The 16,774-nt window shown below is 45.0% G+C and overlaps 2 protein-coding genes across 2 annotated transcripts in view; both read right to left on the bottom strand.

Moving 5' to 3' along the window:
* T265_00335 (hypothetical protein) overlaps nt 1–10,199 on the bottom strand; it is a gene marked incomplete at both ends in the record, with an annotated part of 43,411 nt that extends 33,212 nt beyond the window's left edge. The window contains 6 exons of the mRNA XM_009164080.1: nt 443–1,690; nt 3,730–3,934; nt 7,486–7,743; nt 7,789–7,994; nt 8,030–8,202; nt 10,105–10,199. Of these exons, the coding sequence (XP_009162344.1) occupies nt 443–1,690; nt 3,730–3,934; nt 7,486–7,743; nt 7,789–7,994; nt 8,030–8,202; nt 10,105–10,199 (2,185 nt within the window). The remainder of the gene's footprint in view (nt 1–442; nt 1,691–3,729; nt 3,935–7,485; nt 7,744–7,788; nt 7,995–8,029; nt 8,203–10,104) is intronic.
* A 1,021-nt stretch (nt 10,200–11,220) lies between these two features.
* The window catches only part of T265_00334 (hypothetical protein), a gene marked incomplete at both ends in the record, with an annotated part of 12,936 nt that continues 7,382 nt past the window's right edge, over nt 11,221–16,774 (bottom strand). Inside the window, 2 exons of the mRNA XM_009164079.1 lie at nt 11,221–11,339; nt 14,208–14,332. Of these exons, the coding sequence (XP_009162343.1) occupies nt 11,221–11,339; nt 14,208–14,332 (244 nt within the window). The remainder of the gene's footprint in view (nt 11,340–14,207; nt 14,333–16,774) is intronic.

Raw genomic sequence — 16,774 nt, 5'->3', positions numbered from 1 at the left:
ATACAACGAACTGATCCGACATCATGCCAAGATAGAGGAGTGAAATGGTCCAGTTGCGCACCGACAAAGTGGCACCCGCAAGCCATTCATTTTTCACGTTCAAAGATCCCTACATGAGTGTAACTATGTCCCAATGAATGTGTAGGCGAACCATTGATAATATTACATACCTCGAACACCACACCATCGTGACAACTACTGGAACAGCTTGAAACGCCTATCGACACGCCTAAATCCCCAATAGGAGAGGACATTCAAAAATACATCCTTCTGCAAAGCCAGGTGGCAATTATCATCAATTCAGGTCTCAAAATTAAATGGAGCAAAATCATCACCATTCTATTGGGGAAGACATAACTGTTAAGACTAGAGGGAGCATCATTAGCCTATTAAGCTGTTGATATAATAAGGACCGCTGAAACTCACTGAAGAGAATACTCACCATTTTTGAGTGTTTCTGTTCCTTTAATGAAACTGGAGTTCGTTGAATTTTCCTGTTCATTCAGGTCACGTATCGTTTCCACTCTCTGAGGAGCCTCTTCAGCTAGTTCTGTTTTAATTTGACGGTTTGCTGTCGCTGTAAACGAGTCCTTGTTCAGCTGTGGCTCATTCACAACAACCAGAGAAGGTTGAGCGCCAAGCGACCGATCGCTTGTCTCGGTTTTGAGGGTGATTGGCCTATTTTCTCCGGAGTTGCGGTTCGGATCAATTCCCTTAGTGCTAGAAGTGGCGAGCGATTCTTCCCCATCAACCCGGATTCGCTTTGAAGCAGGTTCGTAGATCTTCACGGACATGGGATTTGCGGTTGATGCATCGGATTCGTTTGAAGACAAATCCAGAATTTCCTGAGACCGAGGTATAGTTTCAGTGGTAGCGTCTGAAATGACGGGGAAAGTACTGCTTTTGGATTCTGCGGCAGCTGTGGCAACAACGGAAGCCGAGCTAGTTGGTGTGGCGGAACTCGGATTCTTTGCAACAGGTGCCGGATTATCATGAGTTAGGTCAATAGTCACAGGTTTGTATCGAGATCTGGAGTTAGCCACAGTCTTTCTACTCAATGAAGATAAGCCAAGATTTGGTCCCATTTTTAAGGTGACCGTCGACGTGTTCAGTGGCCGAGGAACTTCTTCACGCATCCGAGCTTCCAGATTGGCCAAACGAGCAAACAGATGAAAGCGATATGAGCTCTGAAAAGCTCGAACAATCGGTGGTAGCTCACCAGGGTGAGAGGCTTTCGCCGACCTAGTTTCCAACTGGCGTATATCTGATGAGAACGTCTCGATACAACGCCTGGTGGCTCTGAGGGCAACACGGATATTATCGACGTTCACATTATTGATTTGAGTTAAAATGGACAAAACATCAAAACTGGCTGTTGGCGCAGGTGTCACTTCTGCCGGCGTAACGGGAACACAGGTCACTGGTTTTGGTTGTACGCTCGTTGTTTGTGTCACCGAATGGATGGGAGTGGGCGCCACGGGTAGATAACCCAAATTGCAATGGCGGACCTTGGGAGACACTGTTCCGATATGAGGACGAATACCTGACCATCGTGATTGTGCAACAGTTGGGTCAGTAGGGGGATTAATAGTTTGTCCGAGACACTGCAGAAAATTTGTCAGGGTGGAAGGTGGTATTGGTTCTGACGCACTCTGTTGCAGAGCTGATTGGCCCAGTTGAGCGAACAAATCTGAAAGTGGAGGACATTATGAAAAGGCACGTGTGGATTACAAATAAAGCAGAGGTAGAAATTGTGGAAAAAATATCTATTCAACTAAAAAATAATGCATTTGCGTGCTAAGTGATGCACAACTGTTGTGAAGCCATTTTCGCGTAAAAAAGAGGGTTGATGCGTAAGCCATTTCTTCCATATTAACCAGCAGGGTATCAGCGCAGCGCACACAGTATGTGGGTGAGCGTGTGACGTGAACCAAAACTTCAGTAGTGAGGTAGCACCTAGTTTGTAAAGTCATGTCGACCTAACCAGTGTCAAAGCAAGCTATGAGGATTATTACGAGGCTCTTTGTAGAAATCATGAAATCAACCCCAGATTCAAATGGAGTGTCTCCGTGGGGTATTTGAACAAAACAACCAACTGGGTTGATTGCACTGACGATGAAGGCATACCAACAAACGACTGTTGCAAGTGGACTAGGATCCGAAACAGTAATTCATACACTGCTTGAAGATGTCAGTTTCGAAGCAACTCGTCCACGTCCACCAGACTGCATCCGGGATTAGCTCGGCAAATATCGTCATCATGGAGATCCCGCTCCACAATTTATCTGGACAGGTCATTTGAGTTGAGATCCTCAGGAGTCGGAAAAGAATTAGATAATGTTAGGTAAGTTAGTTTATCTAAATGCAGATGAAGATTCTCCAAACTGGCTGGATGCATTAGTTAGCGAATCACTGAGAGAGCATTGGCGAACAACCGAATGATATCCACACGGTTGATGGCAGACCTGGGGCTGTGGGTAGTCTTTGGGGGATTCAATCTGTTACTTATATTTGGTGTAGTAGTTAAACAAAAAGAGGGAAGATCTTTTTACTGACCAAGCTTGAGGTCCAAAAATCAAACACTCTCATTTCGCAGTTCACACTGTATTGTCGTTAAGTGAGTGACATCCTCGTACTTGCCGACAAAACTATCAGCACAACAGAAACGCTGAGCAGTTTCAATTCAGTTCATACTAATATCGAACTTATTATCGGGCCCCAATAGAACGGATAGTTTACTTGTTGTCAGTATTCGAAAAAGGATCCACGGGACTATAGAGCGTAAAGTCTACAGAGAACAAGCCTGGAAGTGCTAGTTTTTCATTTTGATAGCTTTCATCCATCACAACAGAAACTTGATCTAGTCAGATGCATAGTTGAGAGTTCGCCAAAGATATGCTCCTCCGGCTGTTTATAAAAGGAGCTAAAGCTTTTGAGAAGCACATTCTGGCAGAACGGATGCACTGAACGGTTCGTACGCAAAACAGTGTAATCTGTAAAGCGTAAATCAAAACAACGTTCAGTTTGGAAAATGCCCATCTACATCAGGCTCCCGTGAAAGGTGACTCAGTTGCTGAACTAGTTACCATGGGGCACAGAATTTCTATTGATACGACATACAGTGTCACTAATCTGTGTTTAACTTTCCGTTTCAGGCCCATCATCAGTCCCGACTGAAGGACTAATTGCCACGTTCTACCACCGGCTCCTGTGTGTAATCATGTGTGCTCGTGCCCAGTTTCAGACATTAGACGTACGTCAAGGCGCTTGTCAGACAGAATACGAGAACATAATCCCGTGTTTGTGTGTGATAGTTGGAAGAAATCAGGCTGAAATGCAACTGCATCACATCTGACAGAAAAGGAGAAGCTAGGACGAAAGTATTCAGCGTTGTGACAATTAGGGAAGCAAGGAATGTTGACAAAAAACTGGCACTTTAACCCAGTGCATAGTCGGCAAGATGGAGGGTGAGAGGGACCAACAGGTGTTTGCCTTTCACTGAGGTTTGAGCACCCCTAGTATCAAACCATACAATGGCTATCTGAGTTTTTCTCCATATTGGCGTCAGCAAACAACGAACAATGGTGTAAAAGTTGAAATGAAACCCAGAAATTCCGCCAACGCCACTGGAACAATTACTGTGGTACTCATAAATCAACGGATAGCAAAAATTACGAACCACAAGACTATCTACTTTGCCAATAAGCGGGTAAACTCGGTGGAACTTACTTGAAAGCGTGTCCAGTGGAGTTGATTGTGAAGCGCACTGTGAGGAGCATTGATCCAGCGTCGAGGTTGTTGAGGATGATTCTACACCCTCATTCGGTTTGATAGGCTTCTGTTCTGTAGTCGGAACTCGAATTCTGTTGTCTTCTTGACGCTTCTCGTTACGAAGTCTTTGAAATGCACGAAATTCCTTCACCTCCTTCATAACCTACAAAGGTACATTGATATCTACATGTATGCTAAGGCGAATAAATTATACTTAATAAGGAGACCGTGAACACCGTCGATATAACAATCCTCAACATGGTAACGCAGTAAGATACAAGTTCACCCACACTGAAATCCATATAATCCCGGTTGCACAGTTCCATGGACGCGAGTTAATGAACGAATGGCGGCCCTGAACAGCACTGACGAGCTAGAACGATCTACACTCATTCTCATTTGACTCACCAGTGACTTTAGGTTCGTGATCGGGCATCAAGCAAGCGTGGTAGGCATACAGTAGATAAATCCACTGATAAGACTGAGAAGCAAACCTACCTGGAATTAATCAGCAGTGCGAAACAGGCCAGGCCAAACATCGAAAAGTATAGGATCACAGCCTGAACAATCTAGCGGTATTCAAAACCTCCGATTCCCTTCCATTTGTTTGTTACCAATTTGCCGAAAAGATGACACAGGTGAACGATTACCTTTCTTTCAGAAACTCACCTAACAAAACTAACGGAACTGCTGTTGGGGACTAAAGTCGGGTCCCGAGTACCTCTTTTTCAAAAGCCACCAACTCATGTCAGGCGCACGGAGGTGAACTCATTTTGTAGTATAGGCGAAGTGAAGGGCATGGGATGGGTAGGTCGATTGCCAAAGACTTCTGGTAGAAACTATGTCCAGTCATACGGGGTCGCCCTAATGTCAAAGAACGATCTTCGTAGTTTTACCACTCTTGAGTGAAAGCCGTGCAACTCAATCATGACATTTAAAATGGCAGACCGCAAACTGTTGCGAAAAACGTAGCTCTACTAACCATTTTAGATTCACAGAGGTTTGAGTTTTATGTGCGAAAGTCTTCTCATGCGAGCACAGCATGAAATATATGGTGGAAACGGAAATATATTACCTCAAAAACGAAAACTACACAACTTATCTGACCGCCAAGTTAGCACAACTGAACAAAAGCTTCTAATGAAAGGGCTCAAATTCAAAGTCGGAAAATCATCCTACGAAGATTACTTAGCCACCTTGGAACACGCCTCGATATCAAAGCAAATGTCTGAAGAGGTTCAACAACAGATCCGACAGACAATCACACCGGAAATCACACGGAATAGAAGCAAGCAAATGATTTCCACACAAAAACGAGACGCAACTAGATATCTACAAGAAGATTAAAGGATACCACACGGTTATAATGGACGAGCGGGATTACACTGGAAAAAAGACGAACAGCTGCAAAAGTACAGGATGACCCACAAGTGAATCAGTCATGATACAACTTTAAACCTCATCAATCGAACCAATGCGAGGCTCAGGAAACTGCAACACATGAGGTAATTAGCCAGGAACGATAGAGAATGAAAGTCGATGACACCACTATTACACAGTACTACGGACTACCACAGGTGCATGAAGAAGGAACTCCACTTCGACCAATCGTTTCACATCCTGGAACAGTCAACAATTTCTCCACAAACTACAGAACTTCAATATAGAACACGACAAAATCATGCTCCCATTTGACGTCATATCACTGTTCACTTAAGTCAACCAAAAACTCGCCAGAGAAACAATAGCAGTACTGCTTCGATTTAATCCAAACACAACAGGAACCGTGAAACCTAAAAGCCTATGCAGGCTGTGGGGATTTTGCATGGATACATAAGAAGATACACAAGAAGAGCTGCGTTCAAACCCTGTTCGAGAGAGCAGACACTGCAACACTATAGAACTAAGGAAGAAGGAAGAAAACTATTTATTCAGAGCATTCCAGATCCAAGGATCTTTATCAAAAGAAATCTCAGCAATAGCAACAGAAGGAACAAATGACTAGACGGGTAGTTACACCTTGCATCAAGAATGTTGCTCAATTCGTAACCAGATTATTACCTCAAAATGGAATCCTTGTAGCCCACAAACCGAATGCTACTTTAGGGAAAATGATATCAATACCGAAGGACAACTAAGATAAAACCAAGAGAAACAATGAGATTTACCAAAGTAACTGCAACAAATTCTACATTGGAGATACTGGGAGGAAAGTATGCACACGAATAAAGGAACACAACGCGTCCATCAGGAGACATGACCACTATCCTTGATGTCCATAAACGAATATCAAGAAGGCCAAAAATTCAACCTGGAAAACGCAAAAATTTTGGCACACAGGGATATGAGACACGGAAGGGGATTTCTAGAAGCATGGCACTCCATGGTGGATTCGCTCAAGAGATGCATTGAACTACATGCAATTAACGCACCACTACATGCAATACTAAAGGACAGCCGAATACCGGACTAACAAAACAAGAGATAATCCCTTGAAGTCAGATCGTCGAGGGTCAAAAGTCGGAACCCAGGGGAGTCAAAGATAGAGCTCAGTCAAGTATCAACCAGAGTGCGAGAGCAGGGAAGGCCAGGCTCACAAGTTACGTGGTTATCATCGTCATGGCAACTCAAAGCCACAAATTCTAATTGCGATACAACCCAGCCAACCCCATTGAAATATTGGATTTCTGATATGAATATGACTTTTCTGGAGGCCCAGAGGAAGATTCCTTCAAGCGGAAACCACAACTCAACCTGACAGACCATCCGAAGTCAGATGAAGCTGAGTTTTTGTGCTAGGCGGACCGGAATGGCCGAAGAAATGGAAGATGCGAAAAATGCCAAAGGGGAGCCGTGAGCTGTTCCCTTGATCCGTCTGACTGGTCCTCGGGAACCTCCTGTCAGCGAAGATATCAGGGACCGGAATGGCTCCCAGATAGCCAACAAAGCAGAACGTCTGAACCACCGGGCACAATACTCCGAACAATTCGGTTGACCACCTGCTACCTACAATCAGGAATCATGAACCTCAGCAGAAAAGTGGACTGTGAATATGGAGCCACTTTCAAACTCAGAAGTCGTCGAGTGTATATGTCTACTCGAGTGTCATCGTGCCACCGGTCGTGACGATCGTCCACCAGCTCTCTTCAAGTGTGGCGGTGGGCTTCTAAGCGAGTGCGTGTCCAGCCCATTTGGTCCACCTGGAAGGAGACCGTCCCAAACAACTGGGGCGAATCGATAATAGCGCGCATTTTCAAAAAGGGCACTCAAAGTGAGTGTAGTAACCACAGAAGTGCTAATTTGGCTCCTTCGATGAAGTTTTAACAGACTCTGAAGGTTCTACTGGCTCAATACCGTGAAGTTAGCAGAAGTTTATTGACAGAGTAGAGGTCATGTGAGATGTCCTCATCAAATGTATCATCTAGTGTGGTCTGAATCAGTAAAAAACAACTGAGGGCAAATAATTATCAGCAAATACATTTGAAGGTTCCAAACTTGTTAGATGCGGTATAGTAAATCCCCAAATAGCACGTATTTTGGACAGCATACTTCGCATAAAGCGGTAAATCTCTGCAGAGGTGCGGCGTAGTTTTGATAACCAAATTAATGCATCGTGAGTGCTCATCTTGAGATGAGTGGCTGAATGATTTCATAGCATGTACATAATAGTGCGGCGTATAAGGGTTTAGAAAATGAGGACTCAAACTAAACTACCTCGGAACACTGGTTTTGGAGTCGGCGAATCGGACTGGGGTCACAAACCACGCACTTCCATACATCGTCGTCTCCAAGTGCTTCAAGTTCGCTTAAGGCTGAGCGCCCGAGGTTGCGTTTGATGCAACGTTTGCAAAATGCATTCGAACATGTGTCACAACAGATCAAATCACCACCGTCTCCACACCATCGACAATTTTCATCATGCCCCTCGCCATCCTGTTTAAAACTTTGGCGCGCGTAAAACTTGGCACAGCGCTAAAATTGAACATGAATAGTCGCAGTAGTTACATAACAAGGTACCTTGCAAGTGACAACTCTGAGTACCGGGTGAACTTTCAAAGGCATGAAAGCGATTTGCAAAATGGTTGCACATGCCGTACATCTGACAACATCCAGTACACCAGCGTTGGAAAGTCTTGATGACCGTAGTGTACGCTGAATCTTGGCTTTCTTATGAGGCAGTTCTCCTTTACCATCTACTGAAACTGGTTCGACAACGGGCGTTCCTGAAGATGAGAACACAAATCGCTTTAAAAATTACCATCGGGTAGACTGGCTCGTCCCTCGGCATCAAACTGATACTCAGGAGGGATGGGACTGTTCTCTTTGAGGTCCGAATCCATTTCAGCAGGCCTAGTTTCATCTTCCTCCCTCCGTTGGAATGTCGACTCAGCTAAATCTTCGTCAAGAGTTATCCGGCAAGCAAACTGTTTTCTGTGAGGTATAAGTCGATAAAAGAACATTTACGAACTTTCTCATTGCAACTATCACGTATTCATATGGGAAGGTCTTCTGTGTGTCTAAGCAATATACCCTGAAAAGAAAGTTTGAAACGAAATAGTTCATAGCAAGATTTCAAATGACATTTCGGGCTACCGAGTTCTAAGTGTTCCCCTGGTAGAGACTAGTGCAGAAATTCTGAAGGAAAGTGGATGCTTGTCTTGATTATCATCTGAGTCCACTTGGATATCAGATTATACCAGATGAGCGTTTGTGCTGCGATGGTGCTGAGGACAAACAAATGATGGTCATAACATAACTAAAATAGGATGACTACACTCCGAATCGTCTACTGACAGGCGATTTCACGGGGCCCTGACGGTCACACTATCTGCAACGATCGCTGCGCTAGTATTTTCCGCAAGCCAAAATAAATCCAACAGACTTAAGAATAAAGTATCTTCCTCTACGTCAAAGCTGACGGAGCACTAACATCTTTATCACGTCGAATAGCACTGATCTTGATTAGGCTGGACAACAATTTAGTCCGGTGTCACAGGGTTGAGGTCAACCCTTATAACCTACATGTATAGCGAGCCACCGTTTTAGGATCACCAGAGGCGCAGAGGGTGAAATGTGATAAACCTGGATTTACATAGGATGATGTAAGGTGGAAAAAAGGTACAAGTCTTGTAAACGTCTTTCAAATACCCAATATGGGGCAATAATAACAGAAAATGAATTCCGGACGTAAGATGCATTTTCTAATTCAACATGCAGTTAGGGTAGTTCCTAGACAGAAGGAACGAATCATCAATGTTAGTAAGCAGTACACTAAACCCTAAGTGACTAATGTTCAGGCATATGATCAAACGAAGTATATTTGCGGAATGCAGTTAAGGGAAAATGTTAGGTAAGGAGCCCTGAGGGCGTGCGATAATTTCTGAGTGCCTAGAGTGAAGGTAGGCTACGTCCGAGCCTGAGGGAAGTTTCTTGGGGAATGCACAGTGACTGACTCAAAAATATGAACCGCAAGGGGGATGGAGTCACAGATTTTCCGGGGATATCCTTTTCGAAACCGATGCTAGAATAGAACGGCTAGCTTGACAGCGATATCCACTTAGCCCAAAGACAAAGAACGTGGCTTTGGTGCTACTGTACAGAGATAGTGAGCTTCGGACCTCACAGAGATATTACTGACAAATTTAACAAGCCATCTAACGTTTGACCACCTCTCGATACGAGGATCTCCGACGTAGACTAAGCTGGCGGTATTTTCATTCTAGGCAGAAGGATCCAGACACCCGTTGACAGTCGTGCATGCTTACGCCTCCAATGACTGTAGCTCTGACACCATCAAAGACAAGTTTTATGACGCTTTGAATGATTTGTTGCAGCGTGATAAAAGCTCAGATATCGTGGTTGCTGGAGATATGACTGCACAAGACGGCAGGCTTAGCGAATCTAGGGCTCAATTAGGTGGACGTGGACTGGACTCATCATCATCATCAAAGAAAGCAACATCAGTGTTGGCACTGATGCTTCACTGCTTCACTGGTGTGGACTGGACTCGATACGTTCGGACAATGGTGAACGATTGCTTCAGCCATGTGCCGACCGCAGGCTGTTTTTATGCAGTACTAACGTCCGAAATAGCCGAAGTCGTCCGGCCACATGATGTCCCATAATGGTGCACCGGCTAAGAACTCAAGTTGGTTACATTGCCATCAGTTACCGATGGCTTGGATGAATAAGTGGCTGCCGCTCGTTTTAGAACACATTTGTGAATTCCGACCACGGGCCCATCCACAGCCGCTTCTCGCTTCATTTTCCAGGACGGCACAAGGTTCGGACAAATATCTTGGCGACTAAGAGACTGGCAAATCAGGAAGTTACGTGAATCTACTAGAATCGTATTCCGGAGTCTCTTTCAACCGCTCCATAATTCGTACTGGGACGAGATCACCACCACTTTTCCTGTGGGACGGCATTGCCAGGCCCACTCAAGCACTGGATATCAGACCGAACAGTGGTAATGCTTGAATCTCTGGAAATATCCTGGCTGGTCCCGATCGAACAAGCCATGACTGAGGAATTAACCCCCACCCTTGAACAATGCGGGTGGGGATCATCGGGACCAGACAGTCAGTGGCGCTTGAGGGAACATATGCAGTCACAAATCTTCGTGTCTGTAGAGCGTTCCACGTCTCACGACCAAGATTCTACGTCAGCCGTAAGCTCCAAATGAGTGACAGCTTGTTGTCACGGGAATTGTTGTTCGAAGTATTTGAACCAACGGTCGAAGCGTTCTCCTTTGTTCAAGATGGTCAATTCTAGTCTGATCCTTGATAGTTTCGCCAACGTAGTTTCCGGGGCCGGTCGCATTGGTCAACCGAAATAATTTTCGGGAATTCCAGACTTCCCGGGCCTCTTCTACTTTTTGTGGTGTGACAGATGAGGTTAGCGCACAAACCCATAAGGCGTTTCCCAATTCGAGACACCTATAACGACAAGCCGGCATATCTCAAGGGTTGTGTGTGGATCAGGCTACAGTTCGGACACTGACGTTAAATGAATGCGGGACATGACCTCTTCGAGTAGCAGAACTGAGACACACGCTGGTTTTTGACATCCATTGTCACAGAACCATGGTTCGTGAAGGCCTGTATCAGCGAATCCGTAACGGGACATTTGCTAACTGAACTTTAGGTTGTTCAACAAAAATTTCAAAGAATGTGTCCAGCGACAAGAGCTGTCCAAAATTGTGCATGTAGAACAGGCACGTGGTTCCAGCGCGAGGTGTTTCAGAAGACAAGCCAAGCACATCAGTGGAGTGCAAAAACGTTTGTATCTTCAGATGTAGCAATTCGGGTGCTCGCGCTAATGCGGTAGCAATAACATCGTTGCGGCGCATATCCAGAGTATAAAAACTACCGGCGACCTCTGATGACAGTAAAGCTCGAAACTAATGTAGCGCGTAGGGCTCGTTCATTCGGCAGAGGATCCCCACAATCAGCCTCGGCGCAATACTTTGGATCCTTTGACGACATCGTCCTCATCTTTGAAGACGAAGCACGTGATATTGGATGAACGGGCCACCATCACACCATCGTTCGTCACGCGCCTAGTACCTTCAAAGTGAAAAGTAAGACTTGATAACGTGCAGTCTCGGAACATAACACTTACAATTCAAATAGAACCACTGGAGGTCGTGGAGACTTTTACATACCTCTTTAGTTATATTAGCTCTGACAATTGTGTCTGATGAAGTGAGTGTACGAATCTCACAGTTCCAAATCACGTTTTCTAATTTGCGTGGATTGTGGCGTCAAAACGACCTATCACTGGGTCTCAAGGGTCATGTGCATTAGATCACATTACCTTTCAGCTGTAGCACCTTTTCGGTGTCTAATAGCCATGCCACCAGAGGGAAGCACTACTGGGATACTGCCAAGTCTAGACAGAGGAAGTCGAGAGCTAGAGGTCGGGTTCGAACCACGGACGGCAAATTCGCACTCTAACCACTGAACCACGGTAAGGGCTGTATTGTTGAATGGCTGATAAGAGTCGTCTTCAGTTTTTTACCAGTGATGTCTCATAAGCGTTGCTGGTGTCGGATGGCGTCAACAAACTGGTGACGAAGTGATTGGAAACTGAGTATTTGGTTGAGCAACAGGTACTTCCATCGCGAAAAACATCCAGCACCATCAGCTACAGTGGCTCGGTTGCGCATGCTGAAACACGGTCTACCCAGATGAGTGTTGTACTCTGGCTCCTTCAGAATGGAGGAGATCGCGAAGTGGACAACGTATGATTTGGCAGAAGGTTGTGAAAGCGATCACGAAGAGCATGGTATTGTTGGGGCAGTATGCCTTCCAAGATGGGGTCCCCGTGACCCCCTCTGCGCTTGTATGGAAGCATTTCAAGAAATGGCAACTCTCTGACGTCAGCGGCGCTCGTGTTGATAGTTTATTTCCAGATTGTTTGACTTTTGAGGGGTAGGTACTTCCCAATGCTCGACATAGGATGGCATTATGTCCCCCCTCAAACACTCTTCTCTCTTCACTCTTCTTGTCCCCACTGCAGAGCCTTAGTGTCGGATAATGAGTCACCAGCAAGGAAAAAACAGCTTCATTGCGAACAAGCGGGTGCAAAAGTTACAAGGGGCCTCGTGGTATTGAAATGGCACTTTTGACAGTGATTCAGGCTGCCTAATTGGCTTTTGGCGAACACCCATGACCATCGGATCGCGCTTCTATGAAATGCTTGAACACTTACCGTCGTGAAATGCCACCACCCTTTGGGCGGCATGACCGGTAGGCAATGAAAGGGTGTCGTAGCAGAATGATTATTATTATTCATGGAGTATGTGACTTCCACTAATGAATCATCAGAAAAGTTGATACAATCGGCCGTCTACTGTACTCCCAAAGCTTGCACTATTCGTGAATGCGAGTCATCCACTTCCACAAAAAAACTGACCATTCATCCAGGTTCTTGAGGATTTTCTTGATTCCCGCTGGTTTGAATCCGAAACCTGATGTTTCTGACTTACAACTGTTTGTGACGGCTCATGAGGTAGCCTTTTGTCAACAAAAATGTCTTGTTGACCTTGTCAGATTCTTCATCAAGCAAATAATATGATTTGGTAGTGGTAGCGAATGAACAGTATTCTCCGCTATCATTCTTCACCTCAGATATGCAACCAAACGTTTTGCAGCAGCTGCAGGTTTCTCGGATGGCGTCGATCCACGCTTACTGCATTAATAGCATACAGTGATATGTGCAAACATTGTGGCCCCGCAAGCACAACCCACAGTCCATTCATAGTGGGCTCTGGGGGAGCTGCCGTCTACTGTACATTAGGGTGAACCGGGTATACAGTTGTTGAGAGCGCCCCGTTGAGATCATCCGGAATCTGTCAGATGAGCTAGTTGGCCCCTTATATTATTGCTATTAAATTAGAGAAACAGACATTCCTACATGGATTAAAGGGTTTACAAGGCTCCTATCCTGTCAGTATACCTAGGGGTTGGTAGTGAACCAATTCGTCAGCATCCAATCTTATAGGTGACAGTGCGAGGTCTAGGATATCACTGGTCTGTCCAGGCCGTTGTCTAGTTGGGGATCATAAGGGATGGACCAGATTGACTACATTTCCAACCATTTGGAGAAGAACCAGGTACCCAGCTCTGACGCATTAAGCTTATACCAATAAATCCTTGGAGCACCAAAGTCGCAAACTGCGAGGCAGACCGTGCGCTAGAGTTGACCTATTGTCACAGTCAACTGTAAATTTGGACATGCACATGACGCTGATGTACCTCTTTAAGTGTTTATAGGACACCAAACAGCTTCTCCTTCTAGTTTGCTGAAATGTCTTAAAATCGGTTAGAGATGGACGACAGTATAAAATCACACCACCTTCAGTCCCGTCATCAATCCTGTCAACGCGAAGCATCATGTATGCAGAGTCGGAGTTTAGTGTCACGAATGTCAACTAATATCCAGGCATCAGCAAGTTCGGTAATGTACTGGTACATGTCATCATTTTAACCCGTTCAAGTAACTTGCGCAGATTACGTGCATTATTTATCTATAGAAGTATTTGCCGTGCTAGCGGCAACAATGAGCTCCATCTTGCATTGGATATTCTTTGAATAACCTACAAATCCGCAGCATGTAGCTCTATTTCCTCCACGGGTTTTCGTGACTTTATATCCGCCATTGCATTAATTGTTTACGTCTTCGGAGCTCAAATCCTGAAAGACTCCTCCGGTGAGAGGGCACTCTTACAACCACCCGCAGATAACAAAACCGCTTTCAGTGCGTGGGCGTATTTAACCGGTTGGAGCCTTTTCCATCAAGATAAGACGCTGGAACGATGGAGACACGGTACATTGGAAGTAAATGGTCTGGATATGGAACTTTGTATACAGTCGACATCTGCAGATGTAAGCGTGTTCAGCACTGAGTAGCTGATTTCACTTATGACACACCACCCGCCCCGACAGACCACAGTTCTCTTTTGTGTAAACTGGGACGTAAGGACAGCAAACCGACTTCCGTGTATGGATATGGGACCAGAACGAGGCCAAGATTGGGGGAATCACTCATGCACAACCTGTATTACAGAAAACTGGAGGCAAATAGACCCTCTATTGACGGTATGATCCGCGGGGGGTTACGAAACGCTTGGGTGCTGTCGGTGCTACTCGCCTTCCAGGCTAGGCATCGCGTGATCCCCACTGCGCCTGTTTCGAGGCATTACAAGATATGACTGCCAACCCATGCCAGTAGAGTGAATAATGTCAGTTTCAATCCAAATTGCCTGAGTGAATGTCTCGAGGTGTATGCACCTCGGAATAACTGTAGTAAGCTAGCATTGAGTCCCTTCCCAGTTCAACCTCTCTTTTCTTTACAATAAGGCTTTCAAATAAGCCATGGTTGTACAGCAGTGAAGTATCGGTGTTGATGTTACGATGTCGATGATGACGATGGAGTAATTCACGATTAACAGGTTCAGATTAAGTGACGACAGCAAAAGACGCAGGGGTCTGTGTTCGCATCAAACAATACAGTGAAACTGGAAAGGAACCTAGCGGACACAACCTCTGATTTAGCACTGCACTTGTAAGTCTGGGAGTCGTTCCAAAATTTTACAGAGCCCAAATAAAATAAAGTTGTTTTAGCCACACACGCATCGCAATAATGTTGCTTTCACAATTAACAGTTGACCTTTGCCTCACATTCCTACGCAGACTGTTGAAGTCGAATTACTATCCTCCCAATGTTCCGTTTGTAAAATTCGTTAAAATTCAATCCATATAAGAGTGTTATACCGCGCGCTTTTAAGGTCAGTTCATGTTCCGCTCAGTCTAGTATAGAGGTGTAGTGAACATGGCTCCCTCCAATTCATGAAGGACGTTGCGGGGTTTTTACCACAGCAGGCAACCTCACTTTTCCACCCTGAATACACTGACTCACGTAGAAGTTTGTTCTTGGTAGTCCATTATCCGAAGAAACCGTCAAATCTGAGACTAAAAAATCCGTTTACTCGTAGGCGCAACTTTGCACGGTATTCTGTCCCATACAGGCTGACGCTGATCGAAAAGCTAACCCACGCATTCCGATGTTGTTTCATAATCTTGCAATGCTTCAAATGGTGTCTTCATTTGAGCGTTCCACCTGTGCATTGTTAGACGTACACCCAAATCTTCCAAAAACAAGGGGATATGAGGAGAAAATATAGGTGAAAGAGGATAAATTGCTTGAAGCATTGAGAAACCCGTAAGCTGTTCAGACATATGCCATTTCGATGAATTTTTTGGGTGTTTTGTATTGCGCGTAATTCAGGCTTAGGTTTTTCGGTCACGGTCTCCAAAAAGTAGGCCATTGGATAGCCTTGTGACTAGGTTTACACAAAAGATAATTTTTCATGCGCTGAACTCCATATTTTTTCATTCGTCACAGTAATTCTGCATTTATACTCTGCTTAGCTAATAAGATTTTTGGAAATCGGGTTAACATTTGTTCAACGAACATTCAGCTCTCGCCTGCCATTTTACCGGTAATTCAATAAATCATGTTGCGCACCTTGGATTGCTATCGTAGTCTGTAACAAATGTAGTGTTCCGTACGGGAATTCTTCTGTTCCCTGAACAATTGAGTGGTCCGCGTTTTCGTTTAGAATCTGGAAAACGCGTTTCGGAGCCTCTAACGGATGCCGAGGAAGCGAGAAACCCCAGAGGCGTGGGCCACAGTCTGGACGACTACCACTGCGATTGAAGTATCGAATAAATTCTACGTAAACCACCCATTGTGTTTTAATTGCTTAAGTGGCGGATTCGGTTTAATGCTCCTTTCTGGAGGCATTTTTTCTTGATTCTCAAGCCCACCATAGCGTTTCGAAAGAAGGCAGGTTATCACGATCTCATAATAACGGCCGTCATGGTCATTATAAAATTCTTATTAATAGCAGTGGCCGTATACCGCACATCATTTGCCACTCGGGGACTTTCCAACGTTGGAACGGAAGTTGGTTACAGGAAATCTGTAGCTGGCTTGCGCTCAACCTTTCTTCTGGGGCCCCTGAGTATGTCTACACAATATATTAGTGACGCGTCACGGTGCCATCATACGCGCGGGCTATCTGCTTATTTTTACTACAGCATTCTGTGCTAATGACTCTGTCTTTGACATGCCATGTTCAAGACAGAGTCATTAGCACAGAATGCTGTAGTAAAAATAAGCAGATAGCCCGCGCGTATGATGGCACCGTGACGCGTCACTAATATATTGTGTAGACATACTCAGGGGCCCCAGAAGAAAGGTTGAGCGCAAGCCAGCTACAGATTTCCTGTAACCAACTTCCGTTCCAACGTTGGAAAGTCCCCGAGTGGCAAATAATGTGCGGTATACGGCCACTGCTATTAATAAGAATTTTATAATGACCATGACGGCCGTTATTATGAGATCGTGATAACCTGCCTTCTTTCGAAACGCTATGGTGGGCTTGAGAATCAAGAAAAAATGCCTCCAGAAAGGAGCATTAAACCGAATCCGC

Source organism: Opisthorchis viverrini (genome assembly GCF_000715545.1).
Source record: "Opisthorchis viverrini unplaced genomic scaffold opera_v5_3, whole genome shotgun sequence".
NCBI lineage: Eukaryota > Metazoa > Platyhelminthes > Trematoda > Opisthorchiida > Opisthorchiidae > Opisthorchis > Opisthorchis viverrini.
The sequence above is the reverse complement of the archived record's forward strand: the minus strand, read 5'-3'. Positions and strand labels throughout refer to the sequence as shown.